A 23,498-nucleotide genomic window follows, 5' to 3' on the forward strand; every position below is an offset into this window, starting at 1 on the left:
TCCACCATTCTTTACTTGATAGCACTTTTTGCAAATAACCTGGACATTGGGAGGTACTGTCAATGTTAAAAACTCAGGTCCCTTTAAGCTGATTAAGAGTAGGTAATGTCCTTTGTATTTATTAAAAAGCTGGATTCAGTTAGACACACAAGAGTTGGTGGTGGTCAAAAAGAAAAGTGACCAGAAGCGTGTAACAGCATCTCTGGATAGAAAAAAAAAGAAAAAAATTCGGAATAACCCTGAACAAGGTGAATAAAAAAAAAAAATCTGAAAGAGCTCAGGTTACACATGGGTGATTTGGTGGGTGTTAAAAAATTCCGTCCAAGAGGTGTAATAGCATCTCTGAAGAGAAAAAAAAATTCAAGTTTGCAGCACGCCTATGATGTGGTGGTAGTGTTGCTACCTCTGAGCCAGGACGCCTGGGTTTAATTCTTATGGACTCCAGAGGTGTGTAATAATACCTCTGAACAGGTTAATTAGAAAATATCAAGGGCTGGGCTTGCTGGAGGGCTCTTAATGGCATTGTGGTAGTGTGCCTACCTCTCAGATATAACCTGAAACTGGGTTCAGGTTATATCTGCTCCAGAGCCACATGTCATAAAAGGTTGATTAAAATTTCTATAAAAATAACACTGGCGTTTTGGATCCTATGGCATAATGATAGCGCTTCCCACCTCTGAGCCAGGAAGCCTCCTGAGAAATGTAATAAAATCTTGAACTGATTGGTTAAGAAAATAAAATCAGCTGAATTCAGGGGTTCTTGTGGTGCGGTAGTCATCTCTCCTCTGGACCAGATTGTTCAGCTTCAAGTCCTACCTGTTCTGAAGGGGGGTTGTGACATGTTCAAACACATTGGTTAAAACACAAAAAAAAAACAGGCTGGGTTCTTTGCCTGGGTGGCCTTGGAGAGACAACATAACATGTTTACTGGTAAGCTTGAAGCATTTTGGGATAGATGGACACTGAGGGGACTGCAGTGCACTACTGCCCTTACCAACACACACTGATTTAGTCACCCTTCCTCATCTTCCCCTAATTCTTGGTTCTTGGGTGATTTGATGATTTGGTTGAGAGAGAGCTGGGTTCTTGTCATTTGTAATTTGGTTTCTTTTATAAAGAAAAACTGACTTCTTCCACTATTCAGGTTAGCTTCTGAACAGCAAAAGAGCACAGAACAGAAGGGTGTTTGTGCTGAACTACAGATTTGCAATAAAAATCTGGAAAATCCTGAAGTCTTTGCTGCCAAATTCTATATATGGATAGCAGTGTGCTAAACAGTGTGCGGCCAAATGACCTCATTAATTTTGCAGATGACACAAAGCTGATTGGGAGAGTAAGCGGTCAAGAGAATGCAGTTGTTTCAGTGCGATTTGGACAAGTTGAGTGAGTGGGCAAATGCACGGCAGATGAAGTATAATGTAGACAAATGTGTGATTATCCATTTTGGTAGCAAAAACAGGAAGATCATCACCTGAATGGCAACAGATTGGGACACAAGGAAGTGCAATGAGACCTGGGTACCCTTGTATACCAGTCACTGGTGCAGCGGACAACGAAGGCGGCAAACACCAACCTTCCTGGCTAGATGACTCAAGTACAGGAGCAGGGATGGCTTGCTACAATGGATCAGGGCCTTGGTCAGACCACACCTGGAGTAGTGCATGCAGTCTCGGCCTCCTTATCTGAGGAAGGATGCTCTGCTTATGGAGGGAGTGCGACAAAGGTTTACCAGACTGATTCCTAAGATGGCAGGACTGATACATGGGAGAGACTCGATAGGTTAGAACTATATTCATTGGAGTTTAGGAGAATGCAGAGGGGTCTCGTAGAAAGCTACAAAGTTCTAACAGGGCTAGCTGGGTTAACATGGGATGTTCCTGATGACTGGGAAGTCCAGAACCAAGGGTCACAGTCTAAGGATACGGAATAAGCCATTTAGAACAGATAAGGAGGAATTTCTTCACCAGAGTGGTGAGCCTTTGGAATTATCTACCACAGAAATCTTTTTATTCAGTGGTCAGAATGTGAAACTTATTGATGCATGAAGTAGCTGAGACAAAAAGCACCCATGAATTTAAGATGAAGCTAGAAGTAGAACTGACAAAAAATGAATGAGAGGTTGAGGACAAACCACAATGTTTTCAAGGAAGAGTTAGATATACTTGTTAGGGCCAAAGGGATCAAAGCATAAAGCTGGATGAATGGCTGAGCAGGCTTGAAAGACCAAAGGCCTACTTCTGCTCCTACTTTCAATGCCATTTCTGAAATTTTCTCTGTAAGCAAATGATGAGCCTCTAGCAAGCTCCACATCTCAAGCTGAACCTCAGCATCTCATAATGAATGCAAACATTGTGCCTTCAGTTCATGGCTGCCCTTACTGGTGATGCGTTATAAAGGGCTCTTCATAGTGCCTTGATCACTTATTTGTAATACTTAGAGACAGATGGGATCCGTAAGAGTGACAGGCAGCCACAACTCATCAAATGGAAAATTTTAGAGCGAGTTGAAGGCTGCTATGCAGATTTGAGAGCTACTGGCATCATGCTCTCTTTCTAAAACACAAATCAAAAACCTCACCACTCAACAGGATGATAATTTACATACTTTAAAATATGTTTTTAGAAATGGTTCCAGGTGAATCAAATTCCTTGGAGATTAAGCATAGCTTTAACCTTAACGCATAATGGAAAAATGGGAAAATATAGACTTGGACTATAGTAAAACAGAGAGGATATGTACTTGGAAGGAAATTTTGAATCAGCAAGGGCTCTTCTCTTTTCTAGAGAGGACTGAAGGGTGTTTTTACAGATGTGTTTAGAATTCTGATCCATTTCATGATTTTATCTAGGGAAGAACAAAACTTAGGGTCCCCTAAGATAGTCATCAATAAATCAAATAAGGAATTCAGAAACTTCTTTACTCGGTGGTCAGAATGTGATACTCATTACTGCATGAAGTAGCTGAGACAAAAAGCACAGATGCATTTAAGGTGAAACTAGATGCAGTCCTGAGGGAGCAAGAAATAAGAGGACTTATCGACTGGGTTAAATGAAGAGGAACGGGAGGAGGATCATGTGAGGCATGACACTGTCCTAAACCAGTTGGGTCAAATGGCCTGTTTCTGTGCTGTAATACTATGTAATATCATTTAAAACATCACTCTCTTTCTATTACCATATCTTAGAGAAAAGGAACTTGTTTTTAAACACAAGCCAACAAAATAAAATTCTCTTCAGCAATTTCTGGACATACGGGAAGGCAAATTTCACAAGGATGCAGTTATTGTGAAGATGACTGTAACACAAGTCATATACGACATTACACAATGACTAACATGCAACCAATATCACAACCTTTTAGTGCTCAGTACTCACCTTTTTGTGATATTCCGCCTGAGGTCGCTCTGAAGTAAAGAAACTAAAAGTTGACTTTCAGTTGTGGGGCAGAACAATTGGCAAACAAGATTGGTAATCATGATTATAACTGACACCTCAATCCAAATCATGGTCACATGGCACAGGCGCAGAATTACAGATTATAGAGGGTAAGTAAAAAGGTTACATTTTACAGCAATAACAGCATATGATTAATGAGATTTCTGTAGTTTTTAAAACACCATCTGACACCAGTACGAGATTAGTTATACCCAATTACATTAATTTTGCACATATTACAGACTCCATGAGGATATTAATAGGGTATCGAGAGAGCAGTAACTCAGTAACTCAATTGCTAGATTCCACATGAGTGAAAGGTGAAGGAATTAACATCCCAACAAACATCCCAAACTACAGGATTTCAAATAATACAGCATACATTATAATTCACCAGAGTACTGTTCTCCCATTGGATAGAAAGATCACTTGGGGAAAGCCACGGATGCTCATCTAGTGGATTGCAATGTGCAACTGAAGTGAATGTTATTAAAAACATCTTTCACATCATACTTCAGGAAGATGGCAGTGGATAACTGTAGTGTCAATGGACGAGTATCCAGAAGCAGAGACTACTGATCTGAGGAAATGGGACAGCAGATGGAATTTAAATTATATTAATTAACCTGGAATATAAAGTAGTCTCAATAATGGTGACAATGACAACTTGCATTGATTATTGTGAAAACTCATCTGGTTCGTCAATGCCCTTCAGAGAAGGAAATGTGCTAAAAACTTCTTGATCTAGTTCACATGCAACTCTAGATCCACAGCAATGTGTTTGACTTTTATCTGTGCTCTGAAATGGCCCAGTAAGCCACTCAGTTCAAGGGCAAGTAAGGATGGACAACAAATGTTGGCCTTCTCAGTAACACTCATATCCCAAAGAATAAAAAAACTGCTCAACGACAGATGATGATCTTCAAGATGTTAAAGAACCACCAACAAAAATAGATTTTAAAAGCCTGCACACTCTGTGGGGAAGCAAGACACTGAGCCAATTTTAAGTGCCGAGGATGCAAGAGACAAAGAAGGTTTTAGAGTTAGGGTTTATGGAAAAGAAGCAGGAGGAACAACAAAGGCAAGTACAGCTCGCTAAGACCATCCTAAAACAGGTAAAATAGATACAAAACAGGTTCAATGTAAGCAAGGGTTTAAGAAAGGGGTTACTCATCAGATATAAATGTCCTAACAGGTGAGTAAAGGCTCATTGATGTACAGGTTGGTGAGCATCCTTCTCCTTAACCATCTTCCCAACTGTAATACCATTTCCTGAGGAAGGCAACAGAGAAATAGGGCCCACACCAGTTTTTCAGCAAAATATTTACAGAAACTTCAGGACACAATGATTGCTAGTGATCTGCTATTAAATTCAACCATCACTTATTTCTTATTCAATTTACAATTTTCCTTGATTTACACATTCTATCTAAACATGATATATTATTCTTCCAGAATTTATAATATCCTCTATTCCCACCACCACTCTGGGCAAGCTATTCCATAAATACATCTTATTGCCTATGTATTCACATAGATCAATAGGAGGGAGGACATTTAGTCTATTGTGACTGGGTTTGCTCTTTGGTAGAGACATCCAATCAATCAAATTGCCTTGGTCTTTTCCATAGACCTGTATACACTTTTCCCCTTATGTATTCCTCCAATTTCTTTTAAATGTTACAATAGAATCTGCTTTTACTACCCTTTTAGGCAGTGCACTTCAATCACTACAACTTCACAGAATCACAAATTCTGTGGCCCAATGCATCCGTAAAAGTTGTCCAAAAGAACAATTCATGTACTATCAATGCCCTGCCTACTCCCTGTGACTGCACATTGATTATTATCTGAAAAATGAGCAATTTTGCTCTGAAAACCTTAATTGCACCGCCCTTCACAACTATCTCAGGCTGTGTAGGGCGACACGGTGGATCAGTGGTTAGCACTGCTGCCTCACAGCACCAGGGACAGGTGTTTGATTCCACTCTCGGTCAACTGTCTGTGTGGAGTTTGCACATTCTCCCCGCGTCTGTGCGAGTTTCCTCCAGGTGCTCTAGTTTCCCCCTACCATCTATCGATGATGTGCAGGTTAGGTGGACTGGGCATGGGAAATGCAGAGTTACAGGGATGCTCGGAGGGTTGTTGTGCACTTGACGGGCCGACTGGCCTGCTTTCACACTGTAGGGATTTTATTCTATTCTCAGTGCATTCCAGATCCTAACCAATTGCTGCATGAACTAAGTTTTCATGTTACAATGGCTTTTTTTTTGTTTATCACCTTAAATCTGTGTCATCTTGTTTTTAATTCTTACAAAAATGAAAGGAGATTCTCTCCATTTATTCAGTCCAGACACCTCAAGATTGTAAATTCCTAAATAAAATCACCTCACAACTTGCTGAGCTTCAGTTTTCCTTGAAGCATATCGCTGGAACCATTCTAGTGAATAATTTCTTACTCTCTCCAATGTCTTCACATCCTTCCCAAACTGTGACACTCAAAATGGTACACATTACTCCAATAAAAACAAAACTCTGTGAATGCTGGAAATCTGAAACAAAAATAAAGTGCTGGAGAAATTCAGCAAGTCTCACTGCTCCAAAGAAGTCATACTGCACTTGAAACACTCTCTTCATATATGTTGCCAGACCTTTCTCCAGCACTTTGTTTTTGTCATACGATACTCCGGCTAAGGCCAAAGTAGCGATCAATTTTACCTACCTGCTCATGTATTCTGTCTCTATTAATGGAACATATGCATCCTCAATCTCTTATCTCCTCCAATTATTTATGTGCATATACACCCAGTGCTACATCCCCTCTACAGCTGCATCCTTTATTTTGTATTGTGTATTTGTGCACTTCCTATCACAAAGAATTATTTCACCTTTAGTACATTAAATTTGTCTCATGTCTGACCATTCTACCAAGCTATTGTACTGTTTGACTTCTACACTGTCCTCCTCCAATTGGTGCAATTTTTGAATCACCTGCAAATTTTGAATACATTCCCTGTATTCTCAAGTTTACGTTAATAATATAAAATCAAGAAAAGTGTTTCCGATCATTTGTCTAATCTTGTATCAATGTTGTGCCTGTCCCCTTTATTCCATGAACTGGAGTTACATGTTCATATCCGAAATGCTTTCTGGAAGTTCACGTACAGCACACAAACACGTTAATTTCATTGACCCTCTGTTAATTCAACAAATTACCCCAGCAATTTAGATAAAAATGGAACTAAAACGGAAGTGCTGGAGAAACTCAAAGGGTGTGGCACCATCTGTGGACAGTAAAACAGAGTTAACATTTCAAGCACTTCCTATTTTTATTTCAGATCTCCAGCACACACAGCATTTTGCTTTTATTTTAGTTAAACATGATTAGCCCATGCTGGTTTTCCTTAATTAACCTGTATGCGCCTAATCAACTATTACTTTTGTCTTGCATTATTGCTTTTGAAGTTTTCCCACCACAAAAGTTCAACTCGCTGGTTTGTTGTTGTTGGGTTTACCTTTACATCCCTTTTTGAGCACTGGCATAACATTTGTAATTCTCCAGTCCACTGCCAAGTCTTAGTAAGACTGGTAAATTATGGGCAGCATCTCTGCAATTTCCCTCACTTCCTTCAGCATCCTTGGTTGCACAACATCTGCCTATAATGCTTTATCATCTGGAAGTACTGACCGCCTACAAAATACCTTAGCTTATCAGTTTTAAGTCTGCAATTGTCTGAATTATCTCATCGTTCAGGAACATATTCCTTGGTAAAGTCAGATGCAAAGTATTCACTTAATGCTCAAGCCTGCTTCCACGTGTAAATCTTGTTTTTGGTCCCTAATTGACTCCACTCCTCCTTTAACCACTTTTTAGTATTTATATGCCAATTTAAGATTTTTGGATTCATAATATGTTAGTTTTTCATGCTGTCTTTGCTTTTCTTATTTTCTTTTTCAATTCCCTTCTGAACCTTTGATTCTAGTTGTCTCGGTTCAGATCCATTCTCACCCCATTTATGTTGGATTTCCTCCAATTACTTGTTCAGGATTGGTCCTTGGCCTTTTTGATGACTAGCCCACACCTTATGATACCATAATCATCGTCACCTAAAGGATTCTGTCCTGATACTTGATCCACTTCATTCTCAAGAACTAGGTCCAGCAATGTCTCTTTTTTGTTGGATTGGAAACTGTCAAAAATTCTCCTGTACATAGTCTAGGAAATCTTGCTTCTCTCTGCTCTTTATATTATGACTACTATCCCAGTCTAAATCAAGACTGTGAAAGTCTCCCATCCTCTATATATTCTTACTTCGTTCCGCAGTTTCTTTGCAAATTTGCTCCTCACCATTTTTCTCAGTAGTTGGTGGTCTGTGGATAATATCAAGCAATGCAATTGCTCCCTCACAGTCACAGATACAGATTTATAGCACAGAAAAAAGCCATTTGGCTTATCATGACCACGTTGGTCAAAAACAGCCACTAACTATTCTAATTTCATTTTCCAGCACTGGGCCCGTAGCCTTCTACTCCCCAGCATCACAAGTGCACATCTAAATACTTCATAAATGTTTTGAAGGTTTCTGCCTTAACAGGCAGTGAACTCTATATTCCCACCATTCTCTGGGTGATAACATATCCTCTAAACCTTCTACCTATACTTTCAGGTCACTGATCACTTCAAGGGGAAAGTTTATTCCTGTCAACCCTTTCAATGCCCCGCAATGTCATACATCCTAATCATGTCCTCTCTCAATCTCTTCTGCTCTAAGGAAAACAACACCAATCTGGCCAACCTCTCCATGACTGAAACTCTCCAGCCCGGGTAACATCATGGGTTAAATCCTCTCATACCACATTATTGAAAGTCCCCAGAAGGATATCGATCCCATTGCTGTTGAGGTGCAGCCTGTCCCTTTTCAATAGGGGCTTGTTGCTCCAGAATTGGTTCCAGTTTCCCAAGAATCTGAATCCTTCCCTCCCGTACCATGCTTCAAGCCATCTTTGCTATCTTCCAGTTTCTATTTTCTATACCGTTTGTGAAAATCTGACCACTCGATCTGGATGTCTGTCTCTCCGTGGCGTTTAACAAGTGTATGCCAAAATTTTCATGCTCACTCCCCGCCCCGTACAGAATATTCTCCTCTGCTATGCCTTTTAACCCTGGCAGGGAGGCAACACACTATGTGGGACCCACGGTGGCAGTTATGGAGATGTCCGTCTGACTCATTCATAATGACTCTTCAGAGAACTGCATGTTTATTTTTTGCTGTTCCCACCGGTATGGTCCCTTGATCATCGGTAGCATGGTTTGGACTGCACTCTTTCAAGACGTTATCATTCTGAGCCATCTCCGAAGCGGAGTATCTGTTTGAAAATGCCACATACCCTAAAAGATTCCTGTATTTCCTGCCTCTTCCAAATCAACTTGAGGGTCCCACTTACCAACTATTACGAATTCTTACTGTGCGCGCCATGGCCACCTTTTAGATCTTGTAATCTCATCCTCCTTGATGCTCTGCAGTGACTGCAGTTCATAAATCCTGAGCTAAAGACGTTGCCTACGTACACAGAGCCAGGAAATGTGTCCCAAAATTCCCACAAGGCACAAGAATTACATGCTGGCAAACTTTTCAATTTTGCACTCATCAGGACAAAAACAAGAACACCAAATTTCAAACAATTTATATTACAGAAAAAAAAAGTCCACTCCGATTGGCCAAGTTATTAAAGGCACAAGGTTTGAGCAAATTCCTAATGTGCGCAGGAAGAGAAGATCTATGCTTACTTATCCCCAGATAACTACAGAGCAGAAGGAGGAGACGTAGAGATCAACCTCCAACCCTTTAGATTTTGATGATTCTCTGTACAAGGAAGAAAGCAATATAGTCATATTACATTAATATTATACATTCAAAATCATTTTGATTTCTAGCTAGCTGCTGGACACTGACACTCAGCCACTGGTACTGAAAGGGGAATATAAGTTGAGGCTCCTGCTCTCAACTGCTATTCAGTGATCTCTGCTGAGAAGTGTGTCAGGTGAGGACAGGATTAGGTTGGGTGTGATACCTTCTATGGGAGAATAGTCAGCTGAGACAGAATGACCAGGCTTATACTTAGGCAAGGACAGAGAGGTGCTGATACCTGGAGAGCAAAGCACTTCATTGACAAAAATCAAAGCCATTTCTCTTCATACCCCAAGAGACAAAGTTCTGCTTCATTTCATAGATCCAACCAGGATTGCAATAAAAATGAGAAACCTTAAATCACTCTTAAGGATTGTAAATGCCATTTCTCAGAGTTCACACAAGGTCGAGGTAACCATTCTTCAGTCATGTCACACAGAGCAAAACTAGCCCTTGTCCTTTAACTTTCAGCCCCATGACAAGCTTTTTCAACATTTTCACCATTGAAGGGCGCACAGTAGAGTCAGCTGGCGAACTCTAAACCAATGATAGTTGAGGCAGCTCAAGATGCAGGGAAATCGTGAGCAATGCCATATCACATCATCATCTTATGGCACCCAAACAGCACACAAACATTAATCTCATTGACCCTCTGTTATAAGGTCAGAAATGAAGACAGTAAATACTGAAAACATTCAATATATGTTAGTCATTGAGCTGTGATCTTTCAATACCAATATAAAGACTGCCATGCAAACTAATTAAGTCTTTCCTCAGTCAGGCATTGACGTGGCTGCACATTTCCAGCCGCCTGTGGTTTTACAGATGAATTCTCTTTGGTACAAAGCTAACAAGGTGAGGTCTTTCGCACTCAGCCACTGCATCATGGCAGAGTGTCATTCCACTTGGCTTACATATGTCTTGACACATCAGCTTTGCTGACAGGTATCAGAGGTTTTTGCAGACACAATAGATATGAATTACAGGATTTTCAAAAACATTCTTTGTTTCCAGCAAGTGTCTCACAGGGAGGGACGATAATGAAGAAAGAAAATACGCAGAGTCAAAACACAATGCAAAAGTCAGAGTTCCCCATGGCATGGGTTTGAGATTCAGAGGGAGGAGATTTAGTTATATACATATATAGATGCAATACAGCAATTGCCGAGTGGATTCAACGTAAAGCTCTTTCTGTAACAAGACTCAGCGAGAGATGTTTTCAAGGCTCACACAACAAATAGAGCGAGACTAGATATCCTAAGGCGAGATGTGGTACCCCCTCATTTGTTTTAGGAAATGAAACACAAAAACTACAACGCATTGGAGGTCCTTAGGAAACTTCCACCTAGTCTTGCTGAGGCATGTATAAGCAAGCAAGATGGAAGATCCTGGGTTGGATCACAGTTGGTGCTGACTTCTCCACAAAAATGGACATAAAAACTGACTCAAGAGGCAGGGGGAATAAAAGGTTACTGCCCTTGACATGAAGGTAATCTTCAATAAAGTTTGACTTTAAGGAGCTCCAGCTAAGCTAGAGTCAATGGGAACCAAGGGGAAAAAAATCTCTGCTGGTTAAAGTCTTAGCTTGCATCAAGAACAATGGTTGTAACTGTTAGAAGTGAATCATCTCAGCCCCAGGCCATCTTTGCAGGAATTCCTCAGGCAAGTATACTTGGCCCAGGAATCTTCAGCTGCTTCATCAATGACCTTCCCTCCATCAAAAGTCAGAAGTGGGTATGTTCACAGATGATTGCATCATGTTCAGCAGCATTTGTAACTCAAATACTGAAGCAGTATCTTTGTCCAAATGCAGCAAGACCAAGACAATATCCAGGTTTTGGCTCATGAGTGGCAAGTCGTATTTGGGCCACAAACGTTCAGCAATAACTAACTATCTCCAACAAGAGAGAACATAACCAATGGTAATGTGGTTAAATATCCAGGGGCAATGGCTAGGTCCTTTTTTTTTGGAAATACATGTAATCTGGCACTTGTGTGCAGCAAATGCTACTTGTTAATGATCAGCCCAAACCTAAATGCTTTTTAAGTCAAATTATATTTGGGAGATAAGTGCGAGGTGTTGTACTTTGATGAAGCAAACCAGGGAAGTTAATGGCAGTGCCCTGGACAGTGTTGCTGAACAGAGTCCCAAGGGTGCAAGTACACAGTTATTTGAACGTGGAGTTCAGGTAGACAGAATGGTAAAAGTGGTGTTTGCCATCATTGGTAAGAACACTGAGTATAGGAGTTGGGAGGTCAGATTACAGCTGTACAGGAGATTGGCGAAGCCACTGTTAGAAGACTATGTACAATTCTGGTCACCCTTCTATAGGGGGAGATGTTGTTAAACTTGAGAGGGTGCAAAAAAAATTTACAAGGATGTTGCTGGGACTGGAGGGTTTCAGCTATGGGGGAGGCCGAATAGGCTGGGGTTTTTTTGTTTCGAGAGTCAGAGGCTGAGAGCTTTATAAAATCATCAGGGGCATGGACATAGTGACTAGCCACTGTCTTTTTCTTAGGGTGGGAGAGTCCAAAACTAGAGGACATAGATTTGGGTGAGAGGGGAGAGATTTAAAAAGGACCCGAGGGGTAATTTTTTTCACGCAGAGGGCGATACGTGTATGAAACGAACTGCCAGAGGAAGTGGTAGAGGTGGGTACAATTATAACATTTAAAAGGCATCTGGATGGGTATAAGGGTTTAGTAGGGATACGGGCCAAATGCTAGCACATGGGATTAGGTCAGACTGGTATGTATGATTGGCGTGGACAAGTTGGGCTGAAGGGTCTCTTTCTGCGCTATATGACTATGACACTGACTGCTTCGGTAACTGAGGAGTCAAGAATGATAATAAACACTGTAGACATCTGTGAACATCCCCACATCTGATCGTTTAACAGAGGGAAGCTTATTGATGGAAGAGCTAAAAGTGATTGAGCCTAGGATACCACACTGAGGAACTCCTGCAGCAATATCCCAAGTTAGATAAATGACATACAACAAGCACAATTATAAATTAGGAGAAGTATGCTTTTCAGCCCCTTGAGACTGCTATATTCAACAAGGTCATGGCTGATCAGATTATTCCACATTCCAGCCTCCACTAGTTAATATCTCCCCCCTTGCTTGTTAAGAATCTAACTTTGCCCCACAGACATTCAAAGATTCTGCTTCTGTCACCTTTTTGAGAATAGAGTTCCAAAGACTCACGACCCTGTGTGAAAAAAATTCTCATCTATCTTAAGTGGACTATCCCTTATTTTGAAACAAGGGCTCTCCGAGTTGTAGATTCTGTCCACAACAACCCTGTCAAGACCCCTCAGGATCTTATGATTCAACAAAGTCACCTCTTACTGTAAAATCCAGAAGTTAGAAGAAGTCGAGCCTGTCCAATTCTTCTTCACAAGACTACCTGCTTATTCCAGGTATTAATCTGGGCTTCTCCCGACACACTTACATCTTCCTCAAATAAGATAACCAATACTGCACATATTACTCACAAGTGTTCTCACCAATTCCCTGTATAATTCAAGCAGAATCTTCCTTCTTTGTACACAATTCCCCTCACAAATAAACAATATTTTATGAGCTTCCCTAATTAGTTGTTGCACCTGCACAATGATTTGTAATTCATTCGCTAGAACACCCAGATCCCTCTGAATTGCGGAGTTCGGCAATCTCTCATCATTTAGATTTTTGGCTTCTTTTGTATTCTTCCAGGCAAAATGGATGATTTCACATTCATCCCCATTATACTCCACTTGTTAAATCTTTGTACATTAAGTCACCCATCTATGTCTCTTTGTAAACTATTTATGCTTCTTCACAATGTACTTTTCTATTTATCTTTGTGTCATCAGCAAATGTAGCAAACTTACTCACATTGTTCATGTAACTTTTTTTGTTTTTAAAAGTTGAGGCTCCAGCACTAATCCCTGTGACACACTTCTCATCGCATCACGCCAATCAAATAGCCCAAGGACTCTCCTTCTCTGCATCCGAGGCATGTTGACCCTCAGGTTAAACCACAACTAGTCATCTCTCTCTAATGACAGAGCTGCCCGATGGTCCTCTGGGACACGGCGGCTTTACCTTACTTTACTTTTAATGGTACAGTGAAAGAAACTGAAAAATCAGGTTACAAATTGTAGTGGAATATGCATTGTGAAAGCGTATGTTTAGGATTATTTTAATGACTTGGCTCATTAAGGATTATGAACTATTCTCTGCCCCCTAAATGCTATTTTAAGAGTTATTTGCAGAATGCTATTGATTGAGGGACAGGAACCACTACCAATTCCCTTTGACTCAAAAATACCTTTGGCACACTGATATCATGATAGGAATGAGAAGAAGAAACAGCAAAAATCATAGGAAAAGTGATAGATACAGAAATTGTAAAAGATACTCTAAGGTATTGTCATTGTCCCTTATGGATGACCACTCCTTTCCCACCTCAGTTATCTGCGCTATACACCGTAAACAGCAAGGACTCAAATTTAACTTACCACCAAACAGTCCCACATCCTGCAGGCTCTCCACGCTCAGTTTCTCAGACACCCACCTCTAGATCATGCAAGTCCGATAAGTAAAAGAGACAGAGATGAGAAATCACAATTAGCAGTCTTTTTTTGCAACCTGCTGCTGCTTTTACAAGAGTTTAGTCACTCCAAAATAATGAGAAAACAATCCGAGAAGCAAGACGAGAAATTGATGAGCAATTTGTTCCAATTCATTACTTTGCCAAGTCTGCAGCATGCATCTTCAGGTTGAGGGTACAAATTAGTGACTTTGCATCCCCTCTTCTAAATATCTCCCCTCAATCCTTTTCTAGAGATGGTGATTTGCGGCCAACTGGGCCCTGGACATAAACAATCCTCCAGTACTTTGCCACTTCATCATTGTGCACCTGTACATGATTGGAACCCAAGTGATAATCTATTGGACATCTTGAGTAGTTAAGTGCTAACAATTAGGTTTACTGACAGCTTGCAGCAACAGGCTTTTGAAATAGACAGATAGCTTTGGATGTCAGAGGAAAGTCCAACCAATCTTCTGCTCCAAATGTCTGTGTTGCATATATACTTGTATTTCGGACAATAAGTTATAATAACATACTTGTCAAAGAATCACAGAATCCCCACCGTGTGGAAACAGGCCATTTGGCCCAACAAATCCATACCAACTCTCTGAAGAGCATCCCACCCAGACTCACCCACCTATCCTATCCCTGTAACCCTGCATTTCCCATGGCTAATACACCAAACTTGTACATCCCTAGACATTATGGGCAATTTAGCATGGGCAATCCACCTAACCTGCATATCTTTGGACTGTGAGCGGAAACCTGAGCACCCGGAGGAAACCCATGCAGACATTGGGAGAACGTGCAAACTCCACACACAGTTGCCCAAGGCTGGAATTGAACCTGCGTCCCTGGTGCCGAGAGGCAGCAGTGCTAACCACTGAGTCACTGTGCTGCCCCATAAAACTTACTTTTACTTGGGTAAAGCTTCTGAAAGGCTTGCTTTCAGCTAAAACAAACACGTTTGGCACACCAAATATGGTTCTCAGAATAATCCACTAGGTTAGTGGAGAAAATGGCATCCATACTCGGCATATCTTGCTTATCATTCCCTCTGTTTTCTTTAAGTAGCTTCCCTCATCTCAACTATCACCCTTGGTGAGAAATCAACTGGGTCTGGAGTTTCAGAACTGCTCTAGGACCTGGGGAAGGAAAAGAACACACTGCACTGTTTTGCTGATGGCTCTTACCCCTTGACTTAGGCCTTGGTACACAGGGGAATTGCACTGAATTGCCAATACAAGGAATGCCCCAGGTCCTCCGCTTCCCAGCTGGGAAAGGGCAATAACCGAGGACACAGAAACGATCTTTGTATTTAAAATTCATTGAGAAAGTTGGTTCATACATCTCATTTCCAGAGCAAGTGTGAAATGCAAAATAATGAACAGCTCTGTACAATTTACATTCTTCCCGTCATAACTAATAAGTAGGAGCTGGAGGAAATATGTTAAGTGGAGTATCCATAAGTCAACCCACCACTAGACAAATAATGGCAACAAAGGTTTCGTGGTTAGTACATACAATATGAGTAGGAAGGTCTATGAACTCTTAATGAATTATTCAACAGTTTTGAGAAAAGTTAGAGTAAGAAATTTAAAGTGAATAACTACAGTTATGATATAAGTAATTGGATGTTTTGAAAGGATTCAGAAACAAATAAATCAGGAAGCGTTATCTGTGTTAGGTGCGCATTATACAGGAGCATGGTTATACGCTGCTTTTGCAGAGCCCCAAAAAGATAAAAACCAAAAAGGTACCCTCTATACACAATACAGGTAATCAATTATGCCTAGAGGAATCAACTCTGTTCTGTGTATAGCATCACAGGTTTCGTTTTTACCCTCAACTGACCCTACCACACTCAAAACTACCAGGAAGTCAGAGAGGAGATTTTCACACTGATATTCCAAACTTAGTTTATTTCAAACCAACATTTCTAAGTGTATCAACCCATGATTTTCTTTTAAAATGAAGACAATACACAATAACTATCTTTGCACTTGGTCTGGGCAGAGCCAAAATGTTCAACACTGGCCCAGATTCAGCAAGGACCGTACTGATTAGATTGAAGTCTTATGTTGACTTCTGGCTGCAAGTTTCCAACAAGTGAGCCCAAGTCTGGAGGACAAAATTGCCCCTGTAGCTAAGGCTACCAGACAATGGTGTGTAAAACCGGGGGAGGGGTCTTCTACTACGAGTGAACAGTGGAGGGATCTTTAACTTACATTAAGCAGTCCTGCTCCAGATCTTTGAAATCTAGAGGCAATAATTTGTCTCGTATCAGTCTTACCGGTGTTAAACACTGAAATGATTCACGAAAACTAAAGGAAGAATTTGGTGCTTTGTGACAATTCACCTGCCGGCTAGATATGCAAACTTTCTCATCCAGCATTCAATCGCATGTCAATTAGCTCACATGACATTATTTTGATGAAAACTATTAAATCAGCATTGCCTTGATTAAGCTGGTGAAACAATACTTCACACAACTTAGATTCATGCAGAAGAGAAAGGACTTACCAAAAATGACATGGAAAAGCTGGTGTATCACCAAATAGGCACTGCCATTAAGATATCTAGTACAAAACAGAGCAAGAGCATAAATTCAATGACTTCACAGTGCGTCACACCCATCTTATATGAGAATACATAAACTCTTGAGGTTAGCATCACGAATGAATGTTCACCAAATTACCTCACTCGATGTGGCAACAGGATAGAAGGCCTGCTCCTCAATGACTTATTACCTATCTCAATAGCACTGGACCAACCTGACATCAGTTATTATTTGGAAATAATATCATTTCACTTATTTTAGCATCAAATAAAGAATGCAAACAAATTGGTGACCAAACAGATTTTACACATCCTGGTAGTTTCATCGTATTTGGAGAATGAAACTGATACTAGTCCTATTTCTTCCACTGTCTGATCCACACTCCTAATGTAGTTCAGGACAAAACAGTTTAGACTGAGTAAATATGGGCTCTAGGATGATCAAACATGAGAAACAAGGCATATAATGAACTGGTACTGGCACCAGATTAAAGAATAATTCAGAAATAGTGATCAGGTCAGGAAAGGGGAGGCAGATTAAAATTGGTCTGGAGTGCATAGAGAGTCGCATGTGCGCAGAAGCATGTGGCATAGTAAATGAGATTATGAGCTGCAGGTACACGCTGCACATATTGTGACAAAAACAGACCTGGTTCAAGACAGGTAATGACTGGGAAATTTACATTCAGAGCTACATAGTATTCCAGAAAAAATGATTTTAAAAAGTGAATGGCAATATTGATCAAATAAATTATTACAGCTTTGGCTGAAGGGATAAAACAGAATCAGGAAACAATAAAGGACCTACTGAACTGTTTGATATGAACCAAAAATTGTGAAGGAGGAAAGCTGGAGCAAGTTTGCAAACAAATTATAACAAGACACAAGAACAAAATACAAGTGAAAATGGCGAACTCCAATTCTCTCAATATAGAAAATAAGCCAGTGGCAGGGAATTAGAGCAAGAGAGACAGCGGGGGAGCACGTGACAGCGAGCGAGAGTGACCGTGCGCAAGCTCCATGAACCATTCACACAGACACAAGTGCATCAGCTGCCCCACAATCATAGAGTTGTCATCAGATTGATGAATTCTGGCATCCAAGACTGGTCACAATTGCACAAACCAATCACTTACTTCTTGCCAGTCAAGTGTGCTCTGCATACACACCCACTTCTATGTCATCTCTCACTTTGCCCACTGCTGCAGCATTGTAAACACTATGTACAACTAGTATTAGCTGGATGGCTAAAGATATAGATTACCAAGAGAGTTAATTCAATAACACAGACACCTCACCAGCAACGTGGAAACTTACCCAGGTATACCCTGTCCACAAAAGCCAGGCAAATCCAGCCTGATGTCTAACCAAGCGAAATGAATCAAAGGGGTCATTGACAAATGCTATCAAGTGGCATTTGAAAAGGAATCACCTGATCACTGACACCCAGTTTAGAATCTGCCAGTCCTTTTTGACTCCCTATCTCATTACAACCAAGGGCCAAACATGGACAAAATAGCTTAACTGGAAGACAAGAGTGACTGTCCTTGACATTAAGGGAGCATTCCACCAAGTGTAGCATCAAGATGCCCTAGCAAAACTGGAGCCAATGGGAATGAAAAGGAAAAAATCTGCACTGGTTGGAGTCGTGCAGGGCACATAGCAGGGTTAGGGTTAGGGTTAAGGTTAGGAGATTAATCATTCTCATTCAAGAAAATGAACCATAGAACCCCTACAGTGTGGAAACGGGCCCTTTGGCCCGATAAGTCCACACCGAACTTCAGAGCATCCCACCCAGACGCATCCCCCTATAACCCACCTAATCTATACATCCCTGAACACTATGGGCAATTTAGCATGGGCAATCCACCTAGCCTGCACATCTTTGGACTGTGGGAGAAAACCTGAGCACCCAGAGGAAACCCACGCAGACACGGGGAGAATGTGCAAACTCCATACAGACAGTCACCCGAGGGCGGGATCAAACCCGGGTCCCTGGCGCTGTGAGGCAGCAGTGCTAACCACTGTGCTGCCCTCCGTGACTACAGGAGTTCCTCAGGTTAACCTCCAGTCCTACTATTTTCATCTGCTTCAGTCATGACATCCCTTTAAAGTCTTCTAAAGGCCAGTGGAAGCAAAGCCAGTCTGTTCCACCTATCCACTTAACAGAACCAACTCATTCTAGATATCAATCCAAAAACCTCGTCGGAACTGCCTCCAAAGTACTTATACCCTTCCTTAAATGAAGAGACCAAAACTGCAAATGGTATTCAAAATGCAATCTCATCAAAATCCTTCCATGTCCCATTTCTCTCATAATAAAGTATAGTATCCCATTAGCTTTTTTGGTTACATGCTATACTTGCACAGTAACCTTTTGTGACTGATGCAATAGAACTATCAAAACCTTCTACACCTCAGAATTCTGCAGTCATTTTCCATTAAAGTAACACATTTCTGTCCTTTCGAAACGAAGAATTTCACATTTCTCACATTATAATCCATCTACTAGCTTTTAGCCCACATACCAAACTATATGCAACCTCATGTCTTCTTCACCAAATACTTTCCTACCTGTTTTGAGCCATTTACCCATTGATCTGCCACACCTTTACGCTCCTCAACCAAGTGATCAATCTAAATTTGGGGGGGGGGTGGGGGGGGAAGGGGAGGGGAGTGGAAATATCAGGGCTCCAGCACTGATCGCATGGGGCTCCATTTGTCATAGCATACTAATCTGAAGAGAACTATGTTTTCATGCTCATGTAATCCCCATGCCGTGAGCTTCTACTTCCTGCAATAAATCTTTCATGTGGTACCTTATCAAATATCTTCCTGAAATCCAAGTACAGCACAACTACAGGTTTGCCTTTATCCACAGAGCAAGTTACTCCTTCAAATTACTACATTAAAATTGGTTAAACATGTTTTCCCTCTAATAAGGCCATGCTGTCGCTCCCCAGTCGCCTTCAGCTTTTCAAAGCGTACGGCTACATTTTTTAAGTGATCGATTTTAACACCTTCTCCACAACAGATGTAAGCTAACTGGTTTGTAATTTCCCATTTTCTGTCTCTCTCCTTTCAGGAACAGAAGTATGATATTTGTTACTTTCCAAGTCTGATGGAACCTTTGTGTAATCAAGGGAATTGTGGAAAATAAAGAAAATGCAAACAGCTTATTAGCTACTGCTTTTTAAGTACCTAGGATGAATTCCATCTAGACCTGGAAACTTGTCACCTCACAACTCCATGAAGTTTAGTACCACTTAGCTCATGACTGTAATCTTGCTAAGTTCCTTTGTCCTTTCCACTTTCTGATTTATAGCTAGAACTAGAATTGATTGGAAAATTATTAGTAGATATTAAGGAAATATGGATGAAAAGAACAATTATTTTGCTTCCGTCTTCACTATATAAGATACAAAAAGAATTCTAGTTAATGCTGCAAATCAGATGTCTAGAGGATCAACATCTATTTTACCTAAAATAAACCAAAGGACTGTAAATGCTGGATATCAGAAATAAAAACAGAAATTGCTGGAGAAACTCAGCAGATCTGGCAGCATATGCCTTAGGTGACTATAGAGTTTGCACATTCTCCCAGTGTCTGTGCAGGTTTTCACTGGGTGCTCCAGTTTCCTCCCATAGTCAAAAGATGAGCAGGTTAGGTGACTGGCCATGTTAAAGTTGCCCTGTATTGTCCAGGGATATGCAGAATAAGTGGATTAGCCATGGTAAATACAGGGTTACGGGGCTGGATCTAAGTGGGATGCTCTTAAGAGGGTTGGTGTGATTCAATGGACCTAATGGCCTCTTTCCACACCGTAGGAATTCTATGGTCTATGGGAGAGAAAGACGACTTAATGTTTTGGGTCCAGTGACCTTTCTTCAGAACTCCCAGACTTGGCGAGTTTCTCCAGCAATTTGTTTTTGTTTCAGATTTCCAGCATCCACAGTTCTTTGGTTTATATTAGTGGTTAACTCACTGCCACATCTCTTCCAGGTATGCCCACCTTGAAGAAGTTCTGCTCCTCTCTTGGACAGGATTTACATTCTAATCTTTGTTTCTTGTTCACCATTATTACTTTCACTTTCACTCCTGGTTTTTGACAACGTATTTGCTAAGACTTGCTTCCACAGCCACATCCCATTCCTCGGTGACTGTCTCATAGTCTCAAGACTCATTCTGTGTGGATTCCAACTGAAATTTTATCCTTCATATTTTCAATCCACTCAGGATGACAGGCATCTCTGTGAGGGTACAACTCTCCTCAGAAAACTGTTCCTGTTGCATTCCGAGATTCCACTCAATGTCATATGCATGCTCCTGACCCCGCTGTCCATCAGCGCTGACTCACGCTGGCGCATAGCTGCCCTGTCCCCAAGTTCCACTTCATCCTCTGGTTCATTCAACATTCTAACAAGCATTAAGGAATGCAGGATGCAACAACTCCGAGATGACCACACTCCTCTGGAAACTTCTTCCCTTTCCCTCTAACTCCATCCCCTCTCCTAATCCCAGCTCTTCTCCAGTGTTTAACTATACTTCTGACCTTCCACACTCTGGTGCTGAATGTTCTGTATTCAGCAAAGGTCTTAGTTTTATCCCCTGCAACCCCACCTCAAATGAACTTCAGATAGTTGGAGTATCTTTTTTCTGTCACCTGCACCTCTGTGCCCAAACCTTTGGGCAAAAGTCCTCTCCTCATCCCAAAAACCCCTTCACCCACCTCCAACACACCCCCTCCATCTGCACCCTGGCCTTTTCCTTGCACTCTCTGTTCATTGAACATTGTTGACATGACATTGGTCACCTTAACCTCTCTTTCTCTGAACTGACTGCACTCTATGCTCTCAGACTGAACTCTTAACTTTGCAGTCAAGCCTGCTAACAAGGGTGGTGCTGTTGTCATCTGCTGTACCGACCGCTTCATTGCGGAGCTTAGGCCACAACTCTCAAATAATTCATCCTATCTTCCCCGGACCATGACACCACCAATCATCAGGCTATTGTGTCTACATGATCACTAATCGCATTAGATCTGTAGATCTCCCCAACACAGCCTTCAAGCTCAGGTTAGGGGTTGGGAGACTGAGCTTCTACCTCCTTTCCAAAATCCAGAAATAGGGTTGCCTGGGCAGACACATTGTTTCTGCCAGCTCCTGTTGCACAGGACTCATCTCTTCCGACCTCGACTTTTAGAATTTCCAATACGTGGGCTCCAGCCAACTCCCCTTCAGCATGGTGGTGCAATCCCTTTATTCATCCATCCCCATCAGAATGGTGTCAGGGCACTCTGCTTTTTCTTGGAAAAAAGGCTTGAACCATTCCCATCCACCACAACCCTCCTTTGCCTGGACAAGCTCATTTTCACTTTGAATAACTTCTCCTTGAACTCTTCTCACTTTCCTCAGATCAAAGCTGTGATCATTAGTACTCACATAGATCCCAGTTATATCTGTCTTTGTGGGGTACGTGGAACATTCCTTGTTCTAGTCCAACTTGGATCCCTACCCACAACTCTTTCTCTGCCATAATCGATGACATCAGTGCTGCTACCCTCTCTCATCTGGAATTAGAAAAATTTAAATGAATTTCGCTTCCAACTGCAACCCTCACTTTCACCTGGCCCATCTCTGACTCCACCCTTCCTCAAAATCTGTTTTTCCAATTCTGGGAATAAACTGGCCACCAATATCCACCGTAAATCTACGATTCCCACAGTTACCTGGACTATACATCCTCACACCCTGCTTTCTGTATAGACTTCATTCCATTGCCCAAGTTACTCCATCTCGTTTGGGTTCTAAAGAGTCACTGGATCCAAAAAGGTTAACTCTGCTTTCTCTTCACAGATGCTGCCAGACCTGCTGAGTTTCTTCAGCAATTTCTGCTTTATTCTTTCCCTTTACCTACTCCTTTCTAAATACCCGTAGCAACCATCACCATCATTTTTGCATTTCTAGCTAGCTTCCTTTCATACCCTAAATTTCTTCCTTCTGATTCACTCCATTCTTTAAATTCTGACCAATCATCTGATCTGCGACTCACCTTTGTGCAGTTATAGGCTTACTCCTTAAGTTTGAATGTATTAAGGAAATCAATTAACTACAGATAGTGAGCCCTCACTTTAGATATTTTTCTCGATAGTCAGAATGTACCTATTCTGCAATATCCCCTTAAACATCAGTGTGTCTCTATTGATCTATAACCCCTAACCTAGTACGCTTCTTTACTTCAGCTCACTCAACTTTCATAAGAAGCAAGCCATATAACCCATCAAATCTTCTCTGCAATCAAATGACATACTGGTTGATCCAATAATCCTCAACTCCACTTTGCTGCCTTTTACCCATTGCCTTTGTTTCCTTTACTGATTAAACATCTAACTCAACCTTGAATATATTTAAAGACCCTGGAGCTCTCACGCCAAAGAATTCTGCAGACCTATGCCCACACAGTTGTCCTTACTTAGTTTGAAATACAAGTCTTAAACTCCTTTTAAACTGGATGAAAATTTCAATCATCTTATGGTCACTGCTATCTTGGGGTGCTTTTATTTTGTGGTCATGAATTAATCCTGTCATATTATACAATACTAGCTCCAATTTAATCTGCTCTCTGGGACGTTCCAGAACACGGTCATCTAAGAAACTAAAGTATGTCCAACAAATAGGGCGGCACGGTGGCTCACACTGCTGCCTCACAGCGCCAGGGACCCAGGTTCAAATCCACCTTCAGGCAACTCTCTGTGTGGAGTTTGCACATTCTTCCCGTGTCTGCGTGGGTTTTCTCCGGGTAGTCTGGTTTCCTCCCACAGTCCAAAGACGCACATGCTAGGTGGATTGACCATGCTAAATTGCCTGTAATGTTCAGGGATGTGTAGATTAGGTGGGTTATAGGGTTCTGAGGGTCGGTGTGGACTTGTTGGGCCAAAGGGCCTAGTTTCCACATTGTAGGGATTCTATGAAAAGAGAATCTAACCATTGCTGAATCCCCACACCATCAGAACA

At 41.3% G+C, this 23,498-nt stretch overlaps 2 protein-coding genes across 2 annotated transcripts in view; one reads left to right on the forward strand and one right to left on the reverse strand.

Moving 5' to 3' along the window:
• The window catches only part of ddx42 (DEAD (Asp-Glu-Ala-Asp) box helicase 42), a 262,098-nt gene that overhangs the window by 162,719 nt on the left and 75,881 nt on the right, over positions 1-23,498 (forward strand). The window lies entirely within an intron of this gene.
• The window catches only part of strada (STE20 related adaptor alpha), a 90,679-nt gene that overhangs the window by 59,902 nt on the left and 7,279 nt on the right, over positions 1-23,498 (reverse strand). The window contains exons 2-4 of the mRNA XM_048614689.1: positions 16,449-16,504; positions 13,852-13,909; positions 3,375-3,403 (exon numbers count right to left, since the gene is read on the reverse strand). Coding sequence (XP_048470646.1) covers positions 3,375-3,403; positions 13,852-13,909; positions 16,449-16,460 — 99 coding nt within the window. The 5' untranslated portion in view covers positions 16,461-16,504. The remainder of the gene's footprint in view (positions 1-3,374; positions 3,404-13,851; positions 13,910-16,448; positions 16,505-23,498) is intronic.

The sequence above is a fragment of the Rhincodon typus genome, chromosome 30 (genome assembly GCF_021869965.1).
Source record: "Rhincodon typus isolate 14 chromosome 30, sRhiTyp1.1, whole genome shotgun sequence".
In the NCBI taxonomy this organism is placed as follows: domain Eukaryota; kingdom Metazoa; phylum Chordata; class Chondrichthyes; order Orectolobiformes; family Rhincodontidae; genus Rhincodon; species Rhincodon typus.